Below are 26,079 nucleotides of genomic sequence, written 5' to 3'. Positions count from 1 at the left end.
TGCTACAAAAAAAATCACACCCTCTTCAGCAATAATTCATGCGTTTTCTATTTAATGTGAATGAAGCTTGCTAGTCTAAAAGACTCAGGCGAGACAACTGCCCTGGCATTAATGTCAGTCAGTTGCAGACTCACTAATTTACAGTGGCAGGACCAGCTACACGTCACAAAATAGTGACTATAAAATATTTCTGAGCATTGCTTAAAACATTGAAACACTGAGGCAATCATGGAAATAACCAATTAGGCTACGAAATTCTAATTTCATGTTGATTATAAAATCCCTAAGAGCCTGAGACCGACCGCCCTCAACATCCGCAGCTATCAATTCAATGCTTTGGTGCGGGCTGGACACAGTGCCTGAGACGTTTACTCTGGAACATGTGAAGATTTGGAAAGTAGAGAGAGCCTCCAACAAATTCTGAAGGTAAGTATATTTTTTACATATTTTCCAGGAGGCTGTCCATTGTAGCTGCAAATGTTTTTGCTTTACAGACTATAAGAGCATATATGTTTTACAAGCTACAGATTGTGACATATATGTTACTGTGATTGTCTCATTATTTCAAATCATAGACGCGCATGTCTATCGGTAGCATATGCATGCCCAGCGAAATAGAATTCCGTGTCCTTTTAAGAAAATAAAAATCAATAGCCTATAAACTAAACAATATCAATTAGACAAAATAAATACAGTTGGTCATATGAGCACATTTGGGCACTAATGCATGCGCCGTCTCCAAGTAACCCCACCCAAACAGGTTGAGTGAGAAACACGCCTTGTTTGGAAATTCTGGAGGGCATGAATTTAAGTAAAACAAATCTAAATTTTTGTGTGCTCGTGTGTGCCTGCGTTCGTGCGGTCGTGGTTATTGCAACAAGTTGGCTTTCTAAGAACAAAGGATGGAAGTGAAATTAAATTAGGAATATCCTTGACTGTTGTGCCTTCATAATTACATACTGTATGTGACTGTTTTGTATGTCACTCAAATGTAACATTAAAGGCTTCACGTCAAAGGCTATCAGTAAGTAAGCAACTTGAGGTGTTTCCAGGTCTGTTCTATTTGTGCATATTGTGTTGCTGGTTTTAATGGTTCTGTTCAGGAGTCCCAGCCCTCCGACATGTCTTTGCCCTAGAACATGCTGCCCCTGCCAGGCAGCTGTTGAGTGGTATGTGTTGTGACTGCTACTTTAGTCCAAAACCCTTCTGCAATCATGCCAAGACGCCTAACTAACTGCTTTTTTTGGGTAGCGGAAGGAAAGGGGGCCAGGGGTTAATGTTACCTATGGATTATTTTGAGTAGCTGGATGGTATATAAACTGGCAGTTGGGGGGGGTTAAGTAATTAACCACAGGAGGACCAAAACATGTCATACCTGCTCTGTCAGTGTTATGGATATCAGTACAGTGGGGGGGAGATGATTGGCGACAAAATCTAGATCATAAAATGGGATCATATTTTTGTATGTGTTGGAGTGGGTGCAGTATGTCCACCCAGTCCTACTGGCACCATGGTCGGTAGGAGAGTGTATTTGTTTGGGGTATCATAGTGATGGGACAGTGTGTTGAGAAGTGTTGTTGACGGTTCTCTCCCCCTCTCTCGTGCTCTCTCTCAAAACAGTATGGCATGGATCCAAGCTTGGAAAACTATTTCTGGATCCAGCTATGGGAAAATAAGCAAGTCCATAATCACTCACCAATAGACAGCTTTATGAAAAACAAAACCGTTGACTCTGAGATTTATGTAATCAGTCAGAGTAAAAGTAAAGAATCCTTTCCATCAAATACTCTACCTACCATATGTCATATTAGACTTTTCACTGTGGTCCATACATTAGTTGAGGTTGGCCTACACACAGTATGTTGTTGATATGTATAACAGAACTGTTTTAGTTTGATCAAAGTCAAATTTCCAAGCAGTTATATGTTTTAAAAAAGTTCAATGACATTACCGACGCCTAATGATGTAAGTTCAAAGTTTACTTCCCTCTAAAACCCTGGGCCTTTGTGTAGGTGTAGGCTAACAATGGCTTATTTTTAACCTGTGGCTGTTGGGAGAGGGGGGTGGAAGTGCCAGGACAACAGAGGAAGAGAGGCCTCCTCATACTTCATCCTTCCTGGGATTCGTAGAGGCTCTCCGCAGCCCCTTTGTAATACAAATAAACAGGCTTCTCCTCAGTGAGCTATGACAGCCTGACCTACAGTAAGCAAAAGAGAGGGGGAAATGATGTGTAGAGGTCATCTCTAAGCTCAACTACCACCATCATGTGGCAAGAAACAACAAATTGGCACCAGAGAGCCACCTTTAGAATATGCCCCTAAAGCAGGGTTTGTTTTTTGTTTTTGCCCTAGCACTACACAGCTGATTCAAATAACCAACTCATCATTAAGCTTTGATTATTTGAAATAGCTGTGTACTGCTAGGGCAAAACCAAAACGTGCACCCGGGGGGTACAGAAAGATGCATTGCTCTCAGGGGTCATGGGGTCTTCAGAAAGGAGCTTGGAAATCCAAATAATTTTCATAAAACATGGACTGCATGATTAGCATCTCTTCCAGTCAAATGGGTTAAAGATGCTTCTAACGCGTGGGTGGAGATTTTAAAGTAAACAAAAATAAATAAAGGAAACAGCAAACCACCCCGGGACATGTTGGTGCTGGTTGGTCAATGCTTACTTACAGATCCTTTTCCAACAATGCAGAGTTAAAGATAAAGATAAAAAAGATAAAATAGGAATAGTGACTGTGTGTGTGGCGTCAGTATGCATGTGTGCGTATGTTATGTGTGTGTGTTGGGGTGTCAGTGTAAGTATGTGTGAGTGTGTGGGTAGAGTCCAGTGTGTGTGCATAGTCAGTGCAAATAAAGGGTCAATGCAGATGGTCCGGGTAGCCATTTGATTAGCTATTTAGCAGCCTTGTTTAGCAGTCTTATGGCTTGGGGGTAGAAGCTGTTCAGGGTCCTGTTGGTTCCAGACTTGGTGCACTGGTACCACTTGCCGTGCTGTAGCAGAGAGAACAGTCTATGGCTTGGGTGGCTGGAGTCTTTGACAATTTTTTTGGCCTTCCTCTGACACCGCCTGGTATATACGTCCTGGATGGCAGGAAGCTTGGCCCCAGTGGTGTACTGGGCCTTACCACCCTCTGTAGCGCCTTGCGGTCGGGTGCCTTGCAGTTGCCATACCAAGCTGTGATGCAGCCAGTCAAGATGCTCTAAAATGGTGCAGCTTTAGAACTTTGAGGATCTGAAGACCCATGCCAAATCTTTGCAGCCTCCTGAGGGAGAAGAGGCGCTGTTGTGCCCTCTTCACCACTGTGTAGGTGCGTGGACCATGTTAATTCCTTAGTGATGTGGACACAGAGGAACTTGAAGCCTTCGACCCACTCCACTACAGCCCCATCGTTTCCTGTTGTCCACAATCAGCTCCTTTGTCTTGCTGATGTCGTCAGCAAACCTGATGATGGTGTTGGAGTCGTGCACTGCCACACAATCGTGGGTGAACACGGAGTACAGGAGGGGACTAATCACACACCCCTGAGGGGTCCCATGTTGATGGTCAGCATGGCGGATATGTTGTTGCCTACACTCACCGCCTGGGGGCGGCCCGTCAGGAAGTCCAGGATCCAGTAGCAGGAATATGTTCAGTCCCAGGGTCCTGAGCTTGGAGGGAACTATGGTGTTGAATGCTGAGCAGCAGTCAATGAACAGGATTCTTACATAGGTATTCCTTTTGTCCAGGTGGGTGAGGGCAGTGTGGAGTGCAATAGAGATTGCGTAATCTGTGGATCTGTTGGGGCGGTATGCAAATTGGAGTGGGTCCAGGGTGTCTGGGATGATGGTGTTGTGAGCCATGACCAGCCATTCAAAGCATTTCATGGCTATAGATGTGAGTGCTACGGGACGATAGTCATTTAGGCAGGTTACCTTGGTGTTCTTGGGCACAGGGACTATGGTGGTCTGCTTGAAACAAGTTGGTATTATTCAAGATGTTCAATATGGTTCAAGACACACTGTAGTCACATCTGTATTTTTCCAGTGGCAGGACTCTTTGGTAGAAAATGATGTAAGGGTGAACTTAAAAAAGGTTTGTCCGAACCTACCCATACACTGTAATGGCACATGGATAAAGAGGTTAGCAAAGAGTGCTTCAGTGCTACATGTAACCCAAGAGGATAATCAAAACAAGTTAAAGTACTTTGATTTGATGGTCCTATATCAAAGCTTAGAATAACTGAGTCAACCTTAAAAGACTTGGACTGGAATGACAACTTCATGAATTTCCTTGGGTGGTTATGATGAGCCTCCTGAGTGGTTTTCAAGGGACAGTTTCTAGCAGTAATTACAGTTTTATATAGTCATACCTTGAAACTGTTTGTCCTGGTCTGCAAACCAGTGAATAAATACATCTAAATAGTGTAAATCTTTTATTTTTGCTTAAACTACCGGTAGTTATTATAAGTACCAATTAGATCTTGAATTATTTGAATTACCTGGGATGCTGGTAGACCAATGTATCACGGCTCAGGAGAAGACCCAGATGCAGACAGTTTCGAAGTAACAAAAGTTTATTACAAAAACAGGGGGGCAGGCAAATGACCGGTCAATGGCAGACAGACATCAGTAATCCAGAACAGAGTCCAAAAGGTACAGAACGGCAGGCAGGCTCAGGGCAGGCAGAATGGTCAAAACCGGGAAAACTGGAAATCAGGAACTAGGGAAAAACAGGAATACGGGAAAACCACTGGTAGGCTTGACAAGACGAACTGCCAACAGACAAACAGAGAACACAGGTATAAATACCCTGGGGATAATGGGGAAGATGGGCGACACCTGGAAGGGGGTGGAGACAAACACAAAGACAGGTGAAACAGATCGGGGTGTGACACAATGATATGAATTCCTTAAAGCTAGAATCCTTAATTGAAACAATAAGAAAGCCGTCACCTCAAATTCATAGACATACTGACCATCCATGAGATAAATTGAGATAAGGGATTTTAGAAACACTTAAAATTAGGGCTGTGTTTCATGTAGGCTTACCCTGGCGTGACGTTTTGATAACCATGTAAATCTCTCTCGGACAAAGTGTCTTTTATCAATATATTTGGCTCTATTTACTCTCAGATTTGAAAACGCTAATGAGAGTCAAAGTACACATCATGCAAGACTACAAATCCCTGCAAACTCCTGCATGTCATCTCTAGCTGACACCTTTGCTAACAGGTATTGTGTCAATTTAAAACTTGGACAAGACAGTTCACACAATTGTCGATTTTAAAGAAATGTTGCCAATTTATTAATTACTAAATGTAGCTAACATTCGATAGTTAATCCAGAGATTCTTACCTTTTCCAGATTATCATGGCATTTGTAATTCTTTATGATAGCGACATTAGCAGCTAATTAGCATTACATTTTTTGCGGGGGTAAATACAGATTAATATATTGATAAAAGTCACATTGTCTTAGAGAGATTTACACGGTTATCAAAACATCACGCCAGGGTAAGCCTACACGAAACACAGCCCTTATTTTAAGTGTTTCTAAAATTCCCTATGGGAAAAATGAATGGTGGAAAAACGATTGGAATAATTTCCTTGTTTGACCGCTAGGTTTTATGGGTATTATGACTCATACTGTGGTACTCTATTGGTGGTCACTGAGCCTATATTTGGTCAGGTTCTAGCTCTGTTTTGTATCTCTGACAGAGTAGAGATATTCTGCCAATTTGTAATCTCTTTTTAGGGCCAAATAGCAATTTAGTTTATTCTTTGTTTTTGTTTCATTTTCCCAATATGTCAAATAGGAGGTTTTAATTTCTGTAACAATCGGATTGATTTCCCTGTGTGCATCTCTCTCTCTCTTTCGCTCTCTCTCTAGGGCTCGTGTGCAGGTGTGTCATATTATATGACACCTACCATTTTTATATAGTGAATCAAGTCTGATGAATTGATATCATCAAGATGTAATATCCTGCTCATTACTACTCAGTTCAGGATAACAACCAGACTGTTATTACAGTTCTCTTTTCAGATTGTTTTCCTTGGCATAGGAGGCAAATAGCAGTTTTACAGCCTGAAAGGGAATGGGTGTTTGATTGTGAAAGGGTGTTGTATAGTGTTGAATGAGAACACTACTGAGCGCTTGTGACACCAGTGTCCACCCTGGGACTTTGGTCAGGTGACAAGCCATTGAAGAGATATAGGACCCTATATATAGACCACACCAGCACACTGGCTGATGGAGAATGGTGTGGTATTTCCAGCCTTATCCATAGAAGATTTGGTTTTACCTTCCAACATAAATTGATGTCAAATTGATACATTTATGAGGTAAAACTATAGACATTGACAATGTTTAGCAGTTATCAAACTATATACGTTAACTAGGCACTACATAATTTTGGTTAATCAGTTTTGAGCAGTTTGATTAAGTGATAGTTAATTATATTGTTAACAAATGACCAAAAAATCATATCATTACTACTACTCAGTGTGTTTGTTTTCCTTGGCATAGGAGGCAAATAGTCGTTTTACAGACTGAAAGGGAATGGGAACGTTGTTTGTTTTTGATTGTGAAAGGGTGTTGGATGAGAACACTACTGAACACGTGTGACACCTGTCTCCCTCCTGGGACTTTGATCAGGTGACAAGCCATTGAAGAGAGAGGACCCTATATATAGACTAAACCAGTGTATTGAGTTTCTGGGTCAACCGTGTGCCTCTGTGGATTGTCCTGCCATAGGGGTCAGCCATGGGGCTCGTGTTCTGCCTCTGTACCAGGTCTTACCCTCTATCTCTCTGTATTCCTCTTTCTCTCTTTTATCTCTCTATCCCACACTCAGGGTCACAGACAAAAGGTCAAAGACAATTTACAAGAGATCTAGAGCAAAGCCGCAGTAAGATGCTGTGGTTTCCTCCTTAGATTGTGATACACACCCATCTCTGTGTGACCATTGACAGTTATGACATTTCCAAAGAACCCGGGGTTAGGAGGGAGAGCGAGAGTGAGAGAGAGGTGAGATTGGGGAAGTGTGTTTGACTCATCCTCCCTTACTAACCATCTTCCCCCAAAGCTCCAAAGCATTCCATATTCTATCCTCTCTCTCTTTTCCTCCAGTCTTTCTCTCCCTTTGCTAATGTTTTACACTCATCATTTTTTCATAACTCACTAAACATATGTTTTCATATGTCTCGTACTACTCAGAGATCAATACTTCTATGCTCCTGTTCCAGCTGGAATTTGACTGTGCTTTATAATTCAAAAGGTTTCTCTTGCTGGGTTAGTGAATTCACATTTTGTAGGAAGTGTGGAGTTCATGAGGGACAAGCTTTGTATACTTTTACAGCACATTTCAGCGATCATCAAATAAACATCCTCGTCTTTCTTGGTATTGTAAATATGCATGTTACCTGACCATGAACGCAACGACTGCGGTGCTGTGACCTGTTGTGAGTGGACATCCTGTTCTGAGACACTTGTACACACTGCAATGCGTGTTCAGTCAGCACAAACACATAAACAAATGTGTATTTTTGTTGTCTCCTCATATAGTATGGTCAATTACTGTTGAGTGGTCCATTCAAAGGGAGCTATTGCTGCAAATCATTTCCACCATGAACCAGACCATAGAAGTATATCCCACAGTTAGAAATACAGCCACTCCCCTCTACTATTTCCATGCTTGTGATTCCTCTCTCCATAGTTCACCTATGCTCACTGGCAACACCCCTCTTTGTCCCATAAAGAACCATGTGGAGGATCTCAGCGCTATGGCTTCTGGTGTTACTACTGGCCGCTGAGGTGAGAGATACTCTTGAATATGTGTGTGTGTGTTTTTTTGTCAGATTAGAAACTATAAAAGGGGCTGTTAAACATATCCAATAGGTGTGCCACTGTGAAGATGTGGGGACCATGCTGGCATCCGAGGAGGTGCCTAACATCCCTTTGTCGACCACCGTGACCCGCAGCCAGATCCTCTCAGCTCAGTTTGAGTGCTACCTGAAGATCATCCATGACCCATCACGCAATGAAGATGGTGAGGAACTACACACACATACAATATAGCAGAGTGGAGGAGTGGTATAGGTCAGAAGAAAAATAGGGAGAAGGGAAGTGACTACCCTCAGGTCTGAAAGGAGGGAAATGGTCTTTGTCTCCAAGCTGCCCCTGTATCTCGAACTCACTAAATCATGGCTTTTGAAATGCTATTTTGCACTCTATTTCTGTACATACATCTTGGACAACCTTCATTGTATTGTTCACTAGGACTGTTTTTTAAAGTGATCTTTGTTTGCACATGTAGCCGTTTCTCTCAGCTTTAATGCATTTATACTATTTTCAATGTAGTATATCATTAATTTTGAAGATACATGTTAAACATTTAACAGGTGTTTGCTTTTTTAAATTTGTTTTTAATTTCTCTGCTTTTGCAAGACATTCACAGGAAATAAGAGACTTGTTTTCAGTTTGTCTTAAATGCCTCAACACTGTATTTTATAGTGAAAGATTTGTCCCTAGGTTTTTTGAAGTTCTTTGATCACTAATATCACTAACAGATGTCACTCTATCTTCATATTATGTCCATGATATAATAAACAGTTCAGAGAGAACAAAGGCAATGAACCTAAACATTTGAAACATGAAACAGTTGCATTACTATAATACACTGTAAACAGCTGCTCTTCTGTTGTCGCCCCCTGCAGGCATATTCTGTAACCGCACGTGGGATGGCTGGCTGTGTTGGGATGACTCTGCTCCTGGCACGGCCATGCAGCTCTGCCCTGAGTACTTTCAGGACTTTGACCCCTCAGGTAAACCAGCCAGCCAGCCACACATCTCATTAACAATCACAATTCAACTGACTTGATCTTTACTAATGATGCCTTACCTGAAGTGTTTTATGTGTCCATTCAAACAGAGAAAGCGACTAAAGTGTGCAACTCGGATGGACAGTGGTTTCGTCACCCTGAGAGCAACCGTATTTGGTCCAATTACACCCAGTGTCAGATGTACACTAAGGACAAACTGACGGTATACTTCTAAGCCAACTGGTTAAGTAATTTTGACAGTGGCTAAGACATTGTTATTAGAGTCAATTTAGTGATTGTTTTTAAGTTCAACATCTCTCTATTGTGTTCATTTAGTTAAAACCTCTTCAACTCTGAGCGGTTGTTTTGGGCCCATGTAGCTTAAGTGCTACCCACTCTGTCAATTCCGGTCAGAAAATAGAAAGTGACATATCTTTCGAAAGCTACAGCACTTGTATTTTTGGAAATCTAGCTCAATTCTTACTGCTGGCGATGTCATAAGAATCCCCCCACATAGGCCATAAATCATGTGCTATGGTCATATTCATAGAGTATGCAATTTAGGTCAAGAAACCAAAAGTGCAGAAATGTTGTATGAATGGAAAGGGTACACCCTGGTGCTCATCGTAATGCAATGCATTTCTTTTCCATCCACATTTAATATATGTCATGACCTTGAATGCATCCTCCATATTCGCTGTTGATCTATCTCACTTGTTTCCAATGGGAAAAATGAATGGGAAAATAACTTTGAAGTTCCTTCACCTGTCTGTGTGTTAAGAAAAAAGATAACTCTGGGGTAATTTTAAGATGTCAGGCTTGAAAATCCGTTCAGCCATTTTCACACAGTGAGGTACTACCCAAACCAGATCAAACCAGACGCCTCTAGTTTCAAGTGGCCAAGTCACATCATGGGATCTTCTAGTGGAGGACCTGGGAATCTGACATGAGATCTGATTACATCAGTGAAAAGGTTATGACTTCAGCTTTCTCCTTCAGAAATTATTCATACCCGTTGTGTTACAGCCTGAATTCAAAATGGATTAAATTGTTGTTGTTTTTCTCACCCATCAACACACAATACCCCATAATAACAAAGTGAAAACATGTTTTTAGAAATGTTTGCAAATATATTTAAAATGAAATACAGAAATATCTCACTAACATAAGTATTCAGACCCCTGAGTCAATACATGTTAGAATCACCTTTGGCAGTGATTACAGCTGTGAGTCTTTCTGGTTAAGTCTAAGAGCTTTGCACACCTGAATTGCACAATATTTGCACATTATTCTTTAAAAAGTTATTCAAGCTCTGTCAAGTTGGTTGTTCATCATGGCTAGACAGCCATTTTCAAGTCTTGCCATAGATTTTCAAGCCGATTTTAGTCAAAACCGTAACTAGGCCACAGGAACATTCAATATCCTCTTGGTAAGCAACTCCAGTGTATATTTGGCCTTGTGACTTAGGTTATTGTCCTGCTGAAAGGTACATTTGTCTCCCAGTGTGTGTTGGAAAGCAGACTGAACCAGGTTTTCCTCTAGGATTTTGCCTGTGCTTAGCTCTATTCCATTTATTTTCATACTAGAAAACTCCCTAGCCCTTGCCTATGACAAGCATACCCATAACATGATGCAGCCACAACCATGCTTGAAAATATCAAGAGTGGTACTCAGTGATTTTTTTGTGTTGGATTTGCCCCCAAACATCACGCTTTGTATTCAGGACATTAAGTGAATTTCTTTGCCACATTTTTTGCTGTTTTACTTGAGTGCCTTATTGCAAACAGGATGCATTTTTTGAATATTTTTATTCTGTACAGGCTTCCTTCTTTTCACTCTTTTCATTTAGGTTAGTATTGTGGAGTAACTACAATGTTGTTGATCTATCCTCAGTTTTCTCCTATCACAGCCATTAAACTCTGGAACTGTTTTAAAGTCACCATTGGCCTCATGGTGAAATCCCTGAGCTGTTTCCTTCCTCTCCAGCAACTGAGTTAGGAAGGACACTTGTATCTTTGTAGTGACTGGATGTATTGAAACACCATCCAAAGTGTAACTAAAAACTTCACAATGCTCAAAGGGATATTCAATGCCTGCTTTTTTATTTTTACCCATCTACCAATTAGTGCCCTTCTTTACGAGGCATTGAAAAACCTCCCTGGTCTTTGTGGTTGAATCTGTTTTTGAAATTCACTGCTCGGCTGAGGGACCTTACAGATAATTGTATGTGTGGGGTACAGTGATGAGTTAGTCATTCAAAAGTGCATGCAACTTATTATGTGATTTGTTAAGCACATTTTTACTCCTGAATGTATTTAGGCTTGCCATAACAAAGGGGTTGAATACTTATTGACTCAAGACATTTCAGCTTTTCATTTGTAATTCATTTGTAAAAATAACAACAAAAAAATCCACTTTGACATTAATCGGGTATTGTGTGTAGGCCAGTGACACAAAATCTCAATTTAATCAATTTTAAATTCAGGTTGTAACACAACAAAATGTGGAAAAAGTCAAGGGGTGTGAATACCTTCTGAAGGCACTGTATGCATATCATTCCTGTAAGAAAAAAATGAAGGCATGGCTTTTAAACTGTCTGTCTTACTATAGGAATTTGCGCATGTGTCAGCATTAGGTAAAAGATATGACCCCAAAAAATATGGTAAAAAACGTATCCTTTTGGAATGGTAATTGGTGACATATTTTATTTCAAACCTAGACTTTAAAATCACTTATTTCCCAACATGGGAACAATTTGGGAACGTTGTTGATGTACACCTGTATCAGAATCCCACGGTTCTTACAGTACAAGTCAAAAGTTTGGGCACCTACTCATTCAAGGGTTTTTATTTATTTGTACTATTTTCTACATTGTAGAATAATAGCGAAGACATCAAAACTATGAAATAACACATATGGAATCATGTAGTAACCAAAAAAAGTGTTAAACAAATGCCAAGAGTGTGCAAAGCTGTCATCAAGGCAAAGGATGGCTACTTTGAAGAATCTCAAATATAAAATATATTTTGATTTATTTAACACTTTTTTTGGTTACTACATGATTCCATATGTGTTATTTCATAGTTTTGATGTCTTCACTATTATTCTACAATGTAGAAAATAGTAAAAATAAAGTAAAACCCTGGAATGAGTAGGTGTGTCCAAACTTTTGACTGGTACTGTTACAATACTAGGCATGTGTTTCTAGGACTTTATGAAATCTAAATGTATCTAATGAAGGGAGTTTACATGTTATGTGTCGCTCAGAAAATGCCACCAGAGGGTGTCCGAGTTTAACAGGTTAAAGGGAATTAATGCTTCCTCTTGCTTCTCCTTTCCCAGTTTGCGTTTAGCTTGTACTACTTAGCCATTGTGGGACATGGATTGTCTGTGGTATCTCTCATCATCTCACTCTGCATCTTCTCCTACTTCAAGTGAGTCATGCATTGTGTCCTCTATGGACCCACAAGGTTGAGACTGTGCTCTGAATGTCACTATAGTGTACCTTTTCACTTTACATCCTCTAATCAAAGTGATTCTGTTTGTATTGCTCTTCCTACACCCAGAGCCCTCTATTCTAAACAGAGGTCTTTGGTTGTTCCCTACATTGCCAACATTAATTCACATTGTCAAATGAAAGACTGAGCTTTCCTATGACCCTATACGAGCCAGTGTAGATACAGTCACACACTTGTTTGTTTCCTAAGTGTGTCTGTCTGTTCTAATCCTCCCATTAGGAGTCTGAGCTGCCAGAGGATCTCCCTCCATAAGAACATGTTCCTGTCCTTTATCTTCAACTCCATCTGCACCGTCATCTGGCTCTCTGCTGTAGCCAACAACCAGCAGCTGGGGGCCAGCAACCCTGTAAGTACTGTGCACCTCTGCCATCAGGATGAATAGCTACTGGTTGAACTCAGTTGGTGAACATTTGAGGTTCTACACTCCACAATGTGTGGAAATGAGAGCCAGTGACAACTTAAGAAGGTTAGCATTTTATGTGCGCAAAAAACAACCCCTGTCCTGAGGGTTCTCCCTGTGTTGTTCTCTGTCAGATTGGATGCAAGATCCTGACAGTTCTGAACCAGTATACGTTTGGCTCCAACTACTTCTGGATGCTGTGTGAGGGGATCTACCTGCACACTCTCATCATCGTGGCTGTGTTTGTGGGAGAGCAGCAGCTGTGCTGGTATTATGTCCTGGGTTGGGGTGAGTGACTGACTGTGCATCTTTATTTTTCACTGTTGTTCAAATTGCTGTTTCCTGCGCCGCTGTCTGATATTCATTGTTGTTTGACCATCCTTTTCCCCTAGCACATAATTACATTTACATTTTAGTCATTTATCAGACATCAGGGGCGCCGTGAGAGTTATGAGAAATGCCTTTTTTTGGGGGGGTTGTCAGGAGCACTGTGAGAGTTATCTAAAATACTCTTCAAAGAGGTAGGGTTTCAGACGTTTTTGAAAGATGGGCAGGTTCTCCGCTGTCCTGACTTTAGGGGGAAGCTTGTTCCACCATTGGGCTGCCAGGACAGTGAATAGCTTTGACTGGGCTGAGTGGGAGCTGCCTTCCCATCGGGGTGGGAGGGCTAAGAGACCAGAGGTGGCGGAACGATTGGGATGTAGTGTTTGAACATAGCCTGAAGGTAATAATGTGCAATGAGTCTTCTTTGCTTTCATATCTCTATATCACATTGAGTGAATGGATTGGTATCAAACACATGGAAACCACATGTTTGATAGACCATTTATTCAGTTCCAGCCATTACTATGAGCCCGTTCTCCCCAATTAAGGTGCCACCAGCCGCCTGTGCTTTATATCAGTTGTTCTCAAACCTCTCCTCGGGGACCCCCAGTCGATCCATGTATTTGATATATTCCTGAGCTAGCACACCTGATTCAACTTGTCAACTAATCAATCCCTTGAATAGGTGAATCAGGTGAGCTAGTTCAGAGCTACAACAAAATGATGAAATGTCTGGGGGTCCCTGCAGGAGAGCTCTATATTATTTATAATGTCATATCTATGAAGGCCTTATGGAAGCTCTTGACAGTCATGGACTCCTCTGTCTCTCTCCCAGGCTTCCCCATCATTCCTGCCATCACACATGCTGTGGCCCGTGGGTTCTTCTATGATGACAGGTAATGTGTCACAACTCCCTCTAAATACAGTACAGCGCATATTAGTGGCAGAGATTGACATTCTGCGCTGTATACTGCATTAGAACATTATGTCAGTTACTGATATCCCAGTTAAACTCAATCCGATTTTTCTGTCTCAGTTGAGCTCAGATGTGTTTCTTTGTCTCCCAGATGCTGGATCAGTTCCGACACACACCTGCTCTACATCATCCATGGGCCTGTTCATGCTGCCCTACTGGTGAGTCTGCAATACAAAAACAAACGTAAAACATTTATCGGAAATAGCAACCAAAGTGTGTTCTCAAACAGAATATTTATGCTTTTAATCTAGTATTGGGTTTGAATTGCAAGTAGCCAATTGCTCATGGAAAACAATCGATCACTGAATGCAATCACTCAATTTAAATCACTCTATTCCTCCCCTTCCTCTTTTACTCTGTCTCTCCAGGTGAACCTGTTCTTCCTGCTCAACATAGTGCGTGTGTTGATCACCAAGCTGCAGGTGACCCACAGTGCAGAGTCCAATGCCTATATGAAGGCTGTGAGAGCCACTCTCATCCTGATCCCTCTGCTGGGAGCCCAGTTCATCCTGGTTCCCTGGAGGCCAGAGGGACGTAAAGCCAGGGCCATCTACGAGTTCATCATGAACATCTTCGCACATTTCCAGGTATGGATTGGATGGTGCTGCTCACAGTTCCATTCTATACAAACCTAAATCAATGTTTGGTAGCATAGACATAGACAGTGCCTTACAAATGAATATAATAACTGTAGCCTACCTACAGTATGAATCATGCATTCAAAACATTGGTATAACCTTTCCACACTCAATATTCACTGAATTACCATTCTTTATAGGGACTCCTGGTCGCAATTATATTCTGCTTTTGCAATGCTGAGGTAAGTGCCAGCATCTTACATAGATGATTATTAAGCTCAGTATACCTATTACTATTTACCTTTCTATTTAATAATAGAATAGTTATCATTCAGGAATTCTTATATATTTGTTTGCCAGTATTTACTGAGAATGTTCAAGCTAGCATTTCTGTTGCTCTTAAACCACTCAGTCTTTGGTTCCAAAGGTACAGGCATGTCTTAGGAGGAAATGGGCACAGACTAAGCTGGTGTGGAAATGGACAGATTCCTACTCCCACACCAACTCCTCTGTGACCGAGACGAGACGTGCTACAGTTAGCCTGGAGCTCACCGCTCCTGAGGAGAACACCATCATTAAGCCAGGTGGTAGTGTGCACTACCAAGCCAATGGACAGAGTAACGGCAAGCGCTGCACCAATGGGGAGATGGACATGCCCAGGATCCTGGAGACCACTGACATCTGATAGCACTGCACTGTCACTTCCCATAGGCATCATCACATGATGCTGTCACAAACAGGCTCACTAAACTCACAGCATGGCCACAGACAATTGGTCAGTGCAGAAAACGGGGGCCATGACCTTTTGTGTCACTGTAAATGTTGGATCACACACACGTGGTAAAAATATACACACAAATGTGTACAAGATACACATGCAAGCACAAACACAACACAGACGAAAACACATAAACAGACACCTGATAATGAATGAGCAGCTTACAGGGTCCAGTTGAAACCTTGCAGACAAGTATTCGCCACCAGATGTATATACATTTCACTGTAGCTTCTCATTGTTGCTCATGTTGGCCTTAGGCACAAGACATTATGCAACAAATCCAGTGATAAAATGACCCAATAAAGAGGGCTATCGCTGGCAATGTTTGATCTTGGCCTTCAACGCTGATCAGGGTCTGATGTAATCAATTCTTGTTGGCCTATTGGAAAGTTTGTACAGAATAGAAGCATTCATATATTTAGATTTAGTTTTTCTCACTCTGACACTGCCTAGGCTATATTGTAAAGATTTGGATCCGTCTTTTTTATGTCACTTTAATGATGTGGAACTTATTTAAATGTGTGTTACATAAGCTTACCTTTTTAGAAACATGAAATGACTGCTTAACTTGGCATAGTTCTGACTGCTGAATGTTGAGTTCTCAGAGGCAAGTAAGATGACAGTGTATAAGGCATATAACACAATGAGGAAAAGTGTGGCTGTGTGCTTTGAAACTTAAACAGGAGAACCTATGATTCAGGATGCCCTATGTCTGACACAACACTTTTTATCCAGTGTTGCTTTCTTACGCTTTAACAAATCTTATTTATTGAGTTGCTATACATACTCTTTGAAGAATCAAAGAGGATACATGTATTATACCACTGAGCTGCAGTTGAACTATGCATACTCTGTATTTGTGTAGTGGGGAGAATTTACAATGCAGTGTATGAAAAACATTCCACTTTAACTTCCAAATAAATGACTATGTTATCTGTTTAAGTCAAAAAATTTTAATGTTAATAAATGTTTATATCATTTAGTTTTGTGCTCGGGTTTTCTTGTCCATTGAATTATGGTTTTGGGGATATTTTCTATAACGTAGGTCTGACTCGCTCAGAATGTATTCAAAGAAATAAACCACCAGGAGTGAAAAGCTTTTGTTAAAAACAGACTCTCTCATACACTTTAGTTAAACTTGCAAGTCGAATGGGGATATTTCTTGCAAACCATAAAGATTACTATTAAAAAGGGGCTTGTGTTTTTTCCAGACTCTTTTTATCTTAGGTGGATGAGGGCCTGTGTCAATCCTGTCTTGCTAGAAATGAAAGTTACTTTTTATGGGCTGATGATGTTACTGCTCTGTGGCTTAGTTTAGGTAGATGTTTTTATTGTTGAGAGAAGCCTACAGTAAATACTTGATCACATGAACCTAACAAATAATGCTGGTCTAAATTGGATGTAATGACAATTCCCTATGATACGCCATTGGTACAGGTTGAGAGCAGTTCATGAGGCATCCACATATAATGTAGGTAATTGGCTTTCCAGACGTAGGTCTTTAGTTGGGTGATGTTGCCATTCATTGCAGATATTGAAGACAAAGGATCGGACCCTTTTTTTCAATTTTCGCCTAATATGACATACCCAAATCTAACTGCCTGTAGCTCAGGACCTGAAGCAAGGATATGCTTATTCTTGATACCATTTGAAAGGAAACACTTTGAATTTTGTGGAAATGTGTAATTAATTGATATAGAAATTAATTATATATACAGGTTAAAAGTAATGATGTAGTGTCTAAACAGTTTATGACTTTGCTGACATTTGCAAATGGTGTGTTAGAGGAAGTTGACTCAGCTTGCGGAAGCATCTGGAGAGCATTACTATAGGGGCACCCTAAATCAGAGGAAGTCTGTTATGTGGCGTCCTGGGATTGGTTTATGGGGAATCTACCCATATCATGTTACATAGGTTACAGATTATAAATACCATGGTTGAAACAAAGGACGGGGAGAAACAACATATTAGAGATTGGGTCAGTTGTTCTCCAGATGTCTGCAGGAGTCTGTAAATTGACGCTGAAATCTTTGATGTAATAAACTATTATAATTAAGGACAGTGTCAGCGGATTTCTTGTCATCACAACATCGTTATCTCGACACTACAATTACTAAATGTTCCACCCTTAAATATAGTTGTGAAATGTTCTTGTTTTAAGTATGATTAGTACTTTCTTAGTAGTGACTAATTATTACACTCTGAAACTGTGTGAGATGTGTTAGAATCTACTACCTGGTAATGTGTGAGTGTAGGACCAGTAAAGATTATGACATTGTGCTACTATTTAGCAATGTGAGTAAGAGTTAGGCCAGACAACAAAGGACAAGGAGAACTGTCTACAGGCAACTGAGAAACCAAGATAACTGAGGAATTTAGGGAGGAGAGAGACTATGATAAGAAAATGTATGTGTGTAAATGTGTATATGTGTGTGCATATGTGTGTGTATGCATGTGTGTGTGTGTGAATGTATGTGTGTGTGTGTATGTGTGTATGTGTGTGTGAACTGATGGTCAGGAGAGCAATTATAAAGTGGAAAACTACAGCCTGCCTACAGAGAGGAGGGATTTTTGTATGACGTATGAGTATAAAAGATGGACTCTGAAATTGTGATGGCAGAATTCTCAATGAATAAACATCTCTGACTATGCAGACCGGGACTCTGTCCGTTTCTTGATTTTGGGAGACGCACAGAGACACTGAAATAGTTTGTTAAATAATTCACATAACAGCTTGGTCCTTCGAGAGCCGGAATCCAATACCTGCCTCTGTCATTCCAGGTAACTCTGAAAACCGTCGACGGGCGAATGATACATTCGTAAATAGAAAGTCCTGCCCTTTGACATTAAGAGTTAAGACAGGCCAAAGGACACCTGATTAATGACAGAGACGGTGACGGAATCCAAACCTACATTGAATCTCGGCTGCAAGGATAAGGTCAGTAGTCTTTATTCATTACTTGGTGAAATTGATTTGAGAACTTGCTAAAATATTGACTGAGGGTAAAGTCATAATTTAAAGTAGCAAATTGATCAATGAGTAGCCATTTTAAGGTAGCCAATTTAAGGTTGTAGACAATTTAAGGTTGGTGGGTCCGTAACAACTCAGGGTAATAGGCCAATTACCAAAAGAAACTACCCGGTGTTGAAATAGAAGGAACTATTAAAAGTACACCTATGGGATGTAACCTGTAAGAGATTATAGAACAGTCAACAAATAATCCGGGTTAAACAAATACAAAAAGTACACCAGAAGGAATTAAAATAGCATGTGTGAGAAATAGAATATTAGTAAAGTCAAAAGTCACAAACAACTGTAGATTTTGCCGTAACTCTATCCGTTTCAAGAAACTGGAGCCTTACAAACTCCGGGTTACCGATAGTGTTAACCAATAATCATGTAAGGTTGTATAAGTGTGAGACCTAATATTTGCTCAAAAGTCACATCTATTAATAATTCCAGGTGGTTGTATAGAAAAGAGGGAGAACCCATTCCTGTTGTATGGGACTGTCAGGAATTATCAAGATTACATTGTGGGGATAAATTCCTCCGTAGAGTAGGAGATAATTCTGGGGGACTAGTCAACCTGTTGTATGGGACTGTCAGGAATTATCAAGATTACATTGTGGGGATAAATTCCTCCGTAGAGTAGGAGATAATTCTGGGGGACTAGTCAACCTGTTGTATGGGACTGTCAGGAATTATCAAGATTACATTGTGGGGATAAATTCCTCCGTAGAGTAGGAGATAATTCTGGGGGACTAGTCAACCTGTTGTACCTATACAGGAAGGGGTGATTCCAGGTGTGGTGTGAAACTGTTTTGAATCACTTGTTATATAGAAGAGGTGGCTAAGGGATTTTTAACAGTACCAACCATGGGAGGCAAATCCTCACAAGAGGTCCCAGAATTTACAGGGACCAAAATAGGTTGTGTGAGGAAGTAAGTAATCATAATTTACTATTTTGAGGAAGAAACATATAAGTTAATTAAAGATCGAATAAATCATTAAAAGCTAAATTGTAAAATTATTTAATACCTAACAACTCAGTTAAAGTGACAAAAACAATTATTAGAGAGTTGGAAGTAATCTAAATTCAAATAAAGGTGAGATTCAGGAATTTGGTAAAAGCCATAAAGTAATTGTTCAAAGTTTTGGGTATAGGACGATCAAAGAGTCCTGCCAATATGGGAAGCAAACCCTCCAAGGAGGTCCCGGGGTCAACCGGAGATGAGAGATTTATGGAATCCAGGGATAGAAGAAATCTCCATTATGTAACCAGGTGGAGGGAGAGGTATGGTTTTGAGGGACGTCTGGACGCAGATAAACTCAAATCCATGCTTAAACAGATACATAAGGTGTGTAAAGGAGAAAGAAGCAGTGAGAGAGAGAGAGAGGTCTAAGACAGAACCCACAGCCCCCCCTGTAGAAAGGTCTAGATCAAGACTATACACCTCCCTGGCAGATCAGGCCTGGAGGAATAAATCCAGACGATGAGGTGGTAGTGGTGAGGGGAAGGGTGCCACACAGGCTGCCATTTTGGAGTTTCCACCCCCTTACCAGAACAAAGGGGAAGCTGAGGGAGCACAGAGGGGGGTTGAGGATAAGGCAAAGGAAGATAGTACAGTTGAGGTTCTAACAACATTTTTGGAACAACAGCAGCAACCCAATTGGTCATTGCAGAAATTAGAAAGAGAGAGAGAGACGGAAAGAGAAGGCTAAGAAAGTAACTAGAGTACTAGGGTACAATAGGGGGGTCAAGGGACCGAAGGGTGGAAGACCAGGTCCCTGAGGAGACTTGAACCCCACGACAAAAGTCCAGTTAGGAGCTAAGCTCAGGAGGGAGTCAGTATGAGTCAGGAGATGAGAGAGTAGGATGGGGCTAATACCCACTGATAGCCTTACCTAATCTATTGGCGGGGAATGAAAGGGGCCCCAGCAACTTTAGATGTATACAGGCCATGAACACAGAGGACGTGGCCAGAGCGGTAGAAAGAATGACCCACCCCAAAACAGGAATAGTAAGGATTGGGCTGCCGTTAGAGGGCAGTGGGTTTCAGGGGATGCCCAGAGGGCACTTTTGCCATGGGCCGATCACAGAGAGTATGTAGGGAAAATAACTGTATTGTGTAATAGCCTCAGAGAACATTACCATCGTCATGCAGACTTCTCTAAAGTACATAAGTGTAAACAAGAGGATAGTGAGACTGTCAGCCAGTACTTAGAGAGGGTTAAAGATGTGTTTAACGCAAACAGTGGCATACCCGAGCCAGACCAGAGACAGGGGAGTGATACGCCCTACCATCAGCAATTAAAAATATAGCGTTCCTCAGTGGAATGAGACCAGAGATAAGCAGGACCATTAAAAATACTTTGATAGGGTGGAGAAAAGCACAGCAACACATATTAAGGTTTAAAAAGTATGCAGTTTACCAAGAGCAGATTGGTAGAGAGAAAGAGGAGTAATAGAGACCTTAAGGGAGTGCCAACTCTCGGGGAGATAGTGAGGCCAGAACAAAGGAGCAGTGTCCTGGAAATCACAGTCTGTTTTTTTTTGTTTTTTTTTGTTCTGCTGGGAGTATATTTGATGATGGGGTTTTGTGTTGAATGAGAGGCTAGAGACTTCATAAAATAATAATTGGAATAATAATGATATATTAACTTGCTCACCCAAACGTAGACATACATCATGGGTGAGACATAACTAATATAATATTGTACAAAGCCAATTTAGGGTTTCCATTAAGGAACGTCAATCACTACATTGGATATTAATACTATGGAGATAAATTCAATATATGCTGGTCAACTACGGCATGTGTTTGGTGTTATTTGTAGCCTACTTAGAAAGGACAGTTACCTATATCTGCTGTATTCTAAACAATGACAGATTGGGGGTTTCATAAGAGGTGGCTATAATTTTAGTCGATAACAGAGGTAATTCGATTTGAGAAATGTTGAAAAGTAATGTTAGATGGAAAGTCAGCAATAGAGGATAGAGATTGTACAGGGTTTCCTGTGTAAAAAAATAAGTAATAGAAATTGGGTGATGAGAAATGTTGAATTGCATTGTTTAAGCAAGAATGGCATTAAATTCATGCTTTCTAGTTATGTGTATGCAAATACAGTGGGGAAAAAAAGTATTTAGTCAGCCACCAATTGTGCAAGTTCTCCCACTTAAAAAGATGAGAGAGGCCTGTAATTTTCATCATAGGTACACGTCAACTATGACAGACAAATTGAGATTTTTTTTTCTCCAGAAAATCACATTGTAGGATTTTTTATGAATTTATTTGCAAATTATGGTGGAAAATAAGAATTTGGTCACCTACAAACAAGCAAGATTTCTGGCTCTCACAGACCTGTAACTTCTTCTTTAAGAGGCTCCTCTGTCCTCCACTCGTTACCTGTATTAATGGCACCTGTTTTAACTTGTTATCAGTATAAAAGACACCTGTCCACAACCTCAAACAGTCACACTCCAAACTCCACTATGGCCAAGACCAAAGAGCTGTCAAAGGACACCAGAAACAAAATTGTACATACAAGACCACTGATAATCTCCCTCGATCTGGGGCTCCACGCAAGATCTCACCCCGTGGGGTCAAAATGATCACAAGAACGGTGAGCAAAAATCCCAGAACCACACAGGGGGACCTAGTGAATGACCTGCAGAGAGCTGGGACCAAAGTAACAAAGCCTACCATCAGTAACACACTACGCCGCCAGGGACTCAAATCCTGCAGTGCCAGACGTGTCCCCCTGCTTAAGCCAGTACATGTCCAGGCCCGTCTGAAGTTTGCTAGAGTGCATTTGGATGATCCAGAAGAGGATTGGGAGAATGTCATATGGTCAGATGAAACCAAAATATAACTTTTTGGTAAAAACTCAACTCGTCGTGTTTGGAGGACAAAGAATGCTGAGTTGCATCCAAAGAACACCATACCTACTGTGAAGCATGGGGGTGGAAACATCATGCTTTGGGGCTGTTTTTCTGCAAAGGGACCAGGACGACTGATCTGTGTAAAGGAAAGAATGAATGGGGCCAAGTATCGTGAGATTTTGAGTGAAAACCTCCTTCCATCAGCAAGGGCATTGAAGATGAAACGTGGCTGGGTCTTTCAGCATGACAATGATCCCAAACACACCGCCCGGGCAACGAAGGAGTGGCTTCGTAAGAAGCATTTCAAGGTCCTGGAGTGGCCTAGCCAGTCTCCAGATCTCAACCCCATAGAAAATCTTTGGAGGGAGTTGAAAGTCCGTGTTGCCCAGCGACAGCCCCAAAACATCACTGCTCTAGAGGAGATCTGCATGGAGGAATGGGCCAAAATACCAGCAACAGTGTGTGAAAACCTTGTGAAGACTTACAGAAAACGTTTGACCTGTGTCATTGCCAACAAAGGGTATATAACAAAGTATTGAGAAACTTTTGTTATTGACCAAATACTTATTTTCCACCATAATTTGCACATAAATTCATTAAAAATCCTACAATGTGATTTTCAGGACTTTTTTTCCTCATTTTGTCTGTCATAGTTGACGTGTACCTATCATGAAAATTACAGGCCTCTCTCATCTTGTTAAGTGAGAGAACTTGCACAATTGGTGGCTGACTAAATACTTTTTTTTCCCACTGTATGTTATTCATTTTTGGTGGTGTGTGGATAGAATTGACTAATGCCAGGATTTAGTAAACGAAGCAGAGAGATGTAGTGAGAGCAGTGGAAGGGATACTCCACCCTAAGACGGGGGTACACCAGTTTAGAAGAGATATGGAAGGGCTGACCGCCAGCTTTAAGCTGAATACAGGGGAACTAGAGAGGGCAGTCAGACAGATAGTGTTAAAGGACTGGGCGACAGTGAGAGGAAACTGGGTTCCCGGAGATGGGAATGCGCCGGTTCTAGAGTGGGCAGAAGGAGGGGCTTATGGAGATAAATTGGCACAACTCTGTGATAATCTGAGAGAATATTATCACAGACATGCCGACTTCTCCAAAATCCATGAGTGTAAACAGGGAGACAGTGAGACTATTAGTCAATACATAGGAGAGAAGAGAGGTTACGGTAGCAAAGACAGACAAGAAGGTAACGGTAATAGTGGAGACAGGAGTGAGTGGAAGTGTTACAATTGTGACAAAACTGGACATTTTGCTAGAGAATGTGAGGAACCGTGTAGTTACTGTGCAGTAACTTTTTCTGTTTTGACTGAGTTTAGGGTATACATGATTTCTTATGAGAATACATGTCATGAGGACTTAATGAACACTTGGGATAAGTAACATTTATGAAATATTTAGAATGATGGTAATGTTTAGTATACTATGGGATGGAACAGTTCGTTGAATGATTTCAATTGCCTCTGAACTCTGTTTTGACTTTCTGGTGTTAATTGATTATCCACACTGGTAAATTATAAAGGCATGAGAGGAGGACTTTAAGATAGTTTATTTTACCAAGTTGAGGGTAATTTATAGTACTGTGAAAAGTGTGAAGAAATTTATTATTTGGTAATAATATATATGATTCGAACCATAAAATAACAGAAGAGAGAGAGAGCTTTCCCTGAATGAGGGAAACCTGTTGCTAGTAAATTGTACTAATCTTGGATTACTTTTACGGGATAGAAGTATGTTGAGGTATTATCAAATGTTGTCAGCAGGGTTAAAACACTTCTCTGGTCCCAGTCAGCTGTCAAAAGAGGACGTTTCGATAGATAGAGATCTACTTACATAGAGCTACAGTAGGGCCCCAATTAAGGAAGTTCACAGATGGGTGAAGCAAGGCGCAGTAAATAAGGAAGGAATATGGGTCAAAGACAGCTTACCAATTCTCCCGAAATTACAGTTTAGATATGCTGCAATATTGACACACGGGCAGAGCCATGTGTCAACGGGAGGGATGGATGTTAGAGCAGGTTAGGAAACACTTTGTGGCCTATGGTATAACTAATTACTAAATATATATATATATATATATATATATATATATATTTTTCTTTATATATTTTTTTAAGTGTTTGGAAGACCTTACAAAATGCCACAGTTGGCAGGACCAGAACAGGCAGACATAGAACTAGAGAATACACTAGCAGAACACATGAGAAAATTGTTCGTTAACCGTATGTCTAAGAATTTGTGTCCTACAGGAGAATTAAAGGAGAAGGTGATTCATAGTATATAACCTGGAGACTGGGTGTGGATCCAATCGTTGAGGAAAAAGGATTGAAAGCAGTCACGCTGGGAGGGACCATACCAAGTCCTATTGGTAACTGCCTTCGCTATAAGAATAGCTGAGAGAGCCACTTGGGTCCACGTTACCCACTGCAAAAAGGTAGGCCCACATACCAACACCGTTGAACACACACAGAGTTAAAGAGAAGAACTGAACCACTAAGGTTCGGGGGTAAACTCTGTTAACGAAGAAACCTACCCCGACCTTTCATCACTGTGGGGTGTTTATAGAGGTGTGGGTATGGGGAAGTACCAGGCAGGTGGGTCAGGGACAGGATTGGGATGGCGGTTTTGGGGATTTTGGGGGACTCTGAGCTGCATCATCATGTTAACCATATTATGGATTAATCCAGGTCAACCTAAACAGGGCAATGATGCAGTGATTCGATCTCGTAGAAATACTGAAACCAAGAAAGACTATTGGGGGAATGATTATTTTAATAGTTAAAGTCAGTTTAGGACAAGATGGGGGATTCAAGATACCATTCGACTTCTCCCATGAAGAGATAGGAGGTTTTGGAGGATTTGGTAAGAAGGGGGCGTGTACAAGAAAGTTAGGTCCTAGAAGGTATGGTAAATACATTTTCACTGGGGAACGCTCATGTCCTTGGGCAAGGGTGTTTAAACATACCTGGGGAACATACTATGAGAATGGAATGGACGCAGTACACCGATGGGGAATTAAACAAACCCATGATAAATGTAAAACGGAACTGGTGATAACGGTAAAGTCAATTATGCAAGATGACATAGCAAGGAACTATTGGGCCTGTGTTGATGATTTCGGGGCAGATATATGTTTGAGGCTCATTTTTCAGGAGAGAAATGAATCTTCCACCTCCGAGACAGATCAGCAAGTAGATCCAACGTTATCACCAGAGGTACCAAAAAAACTAGACTAATACCCCTTGGAAGGCCCTCAGAAGGAATCCTAAATAGCAATAAACCACCAAGGGTAGAATATTTCCTCTTGCAGGAAATGAACCAAGGAGAAGTAGAAGGAATTTCAAATGAGAAGTTCTGGGTAAGGTGGATGAACTACACAGCTAGGGCGTTGGGTCAAACTAATTGTTATGCCTGTTCAACAGGTAGGCCAACCCTTGTAACTGCACCTATGCCTCAGACCATGTTCTCTTGTGTGATAGATTTGGGATCAAACCAAACCTCACCTAATTGTTCTGATATTAAAATAACCACTCTTAAAAAGGATAATACTAAGGCACCCCAATTCACCATGAACCCCAGAGATTATCAATGTTATAGACACCAAAGTAATGCGAATCACAGATCAAATTGGAGAAGGGTTTACAACAACGTTTTTCTGGTGGGTTACAATTGATAAAAATGTTGACTGGATTAATTACATCTACAAAGGTTTGTTAATTAGACAAGGGATGCAGTGAAAAGAATCTCAGGCCAACTATCCGCCACCTCACTCATGACCTGCAGAATAGTTTGGTTCTCGAA

At 40.9% G+C, this 26,079-nt stretch overlaps 1 protein-coding gene across 3 annotated transcripts; it reads left to right on the top strand.

The window, feature by feature from the left end:
* Positions 1-137: 137 nt before the first annotated feature.
* On the top strand, positions 138-16,363 carry LOC121545596 (calcitonin gene-related peptide type 1 receptor). Of its 3 annotated transcripts, none has more exons than XM_041856259.2 (13): positions 138-426; positions 7,746-7,800; positions 7,885-8,035; positions 8,703-8,810; positions 8,894-9,030; positions 12,150-12,241; positions 12,545-12,671; positions 12,860-13,013; positions 13,885-13,945; positions 14,117-14,183; positions 14,394-14,612; positions 14,804-14,845; positions 15,031-16,363. In XM_041856259.2, exons 2-13 carry the CDS (start codon positions 7,750-7,752, stop codon positions 15,286-15,288), a joined length of 1,467 nt encoding a protein of 488 aa, XP_041712193.1. In that variant the 5' UTR covers positions 138-426; positions 7,746-7,749; the 3' UTR covers positions 15,289-16,363. The 3 variants fall into 3 exon arrangements, with proteins under 3 accessions (XP_041712193.1, XP_041712194.1, XP_041712192.1); XM_041856260.2 differs by having other exon boundaries at positions 7,703-7,800; positions 8,918-9,030; XM_041856258.2 differs by having other exon boundaries at positions 7,703-7,800.
* Positions 16,364-26,079: the final 9,716 nt, after the last annotated feature.

This window comes from Coregonus clupeaformis, chromosome 30 (genome assembly GCF_020615455.1).
Source record: "Coregonus clupeaformis isolate EN_2021a chromosome 30, ASM2061545v1, whole genome shotgun sequence".
In the NCBI taxonomy this organism is placed as follows: domain Eukaryota; kingdom Metazoa; phylum Chordata; class Actinopteri; order Salmoniformes; family Salmonidae; genus Coregonus; species Coregonus clupeaformis.
Note: the sequence above shows the minus strand (reverse complement) of the source record. Positions and strands in the feature narration are given on the sequence as shown.

Bases quoted from the DNA above. Each gene is read 5' to 3' on its own strand.
- LOC121545596 (XM_041856259.2), top strand. From the start codon at position 7,750: ATGTGGAGGATCTCAGCGCTATGGCTTCTGGTGTTACTACTGGCCGCT. The intron at 8,811-8,893 runs GTAAACCAGCCA...CCTTACCTGAAG, and splicing joins TCAGGACTTTGACCCCTCAG to TGTTTTATGTGTCCATTCAA. The intron at 12,672-12,859 runs GTAAGTACTGTG...GTTCTCTGTCAG, and splicing joins AGCTGGGGGCCAGCAACCCT to ATTGGATGCAAGATCCTGAC.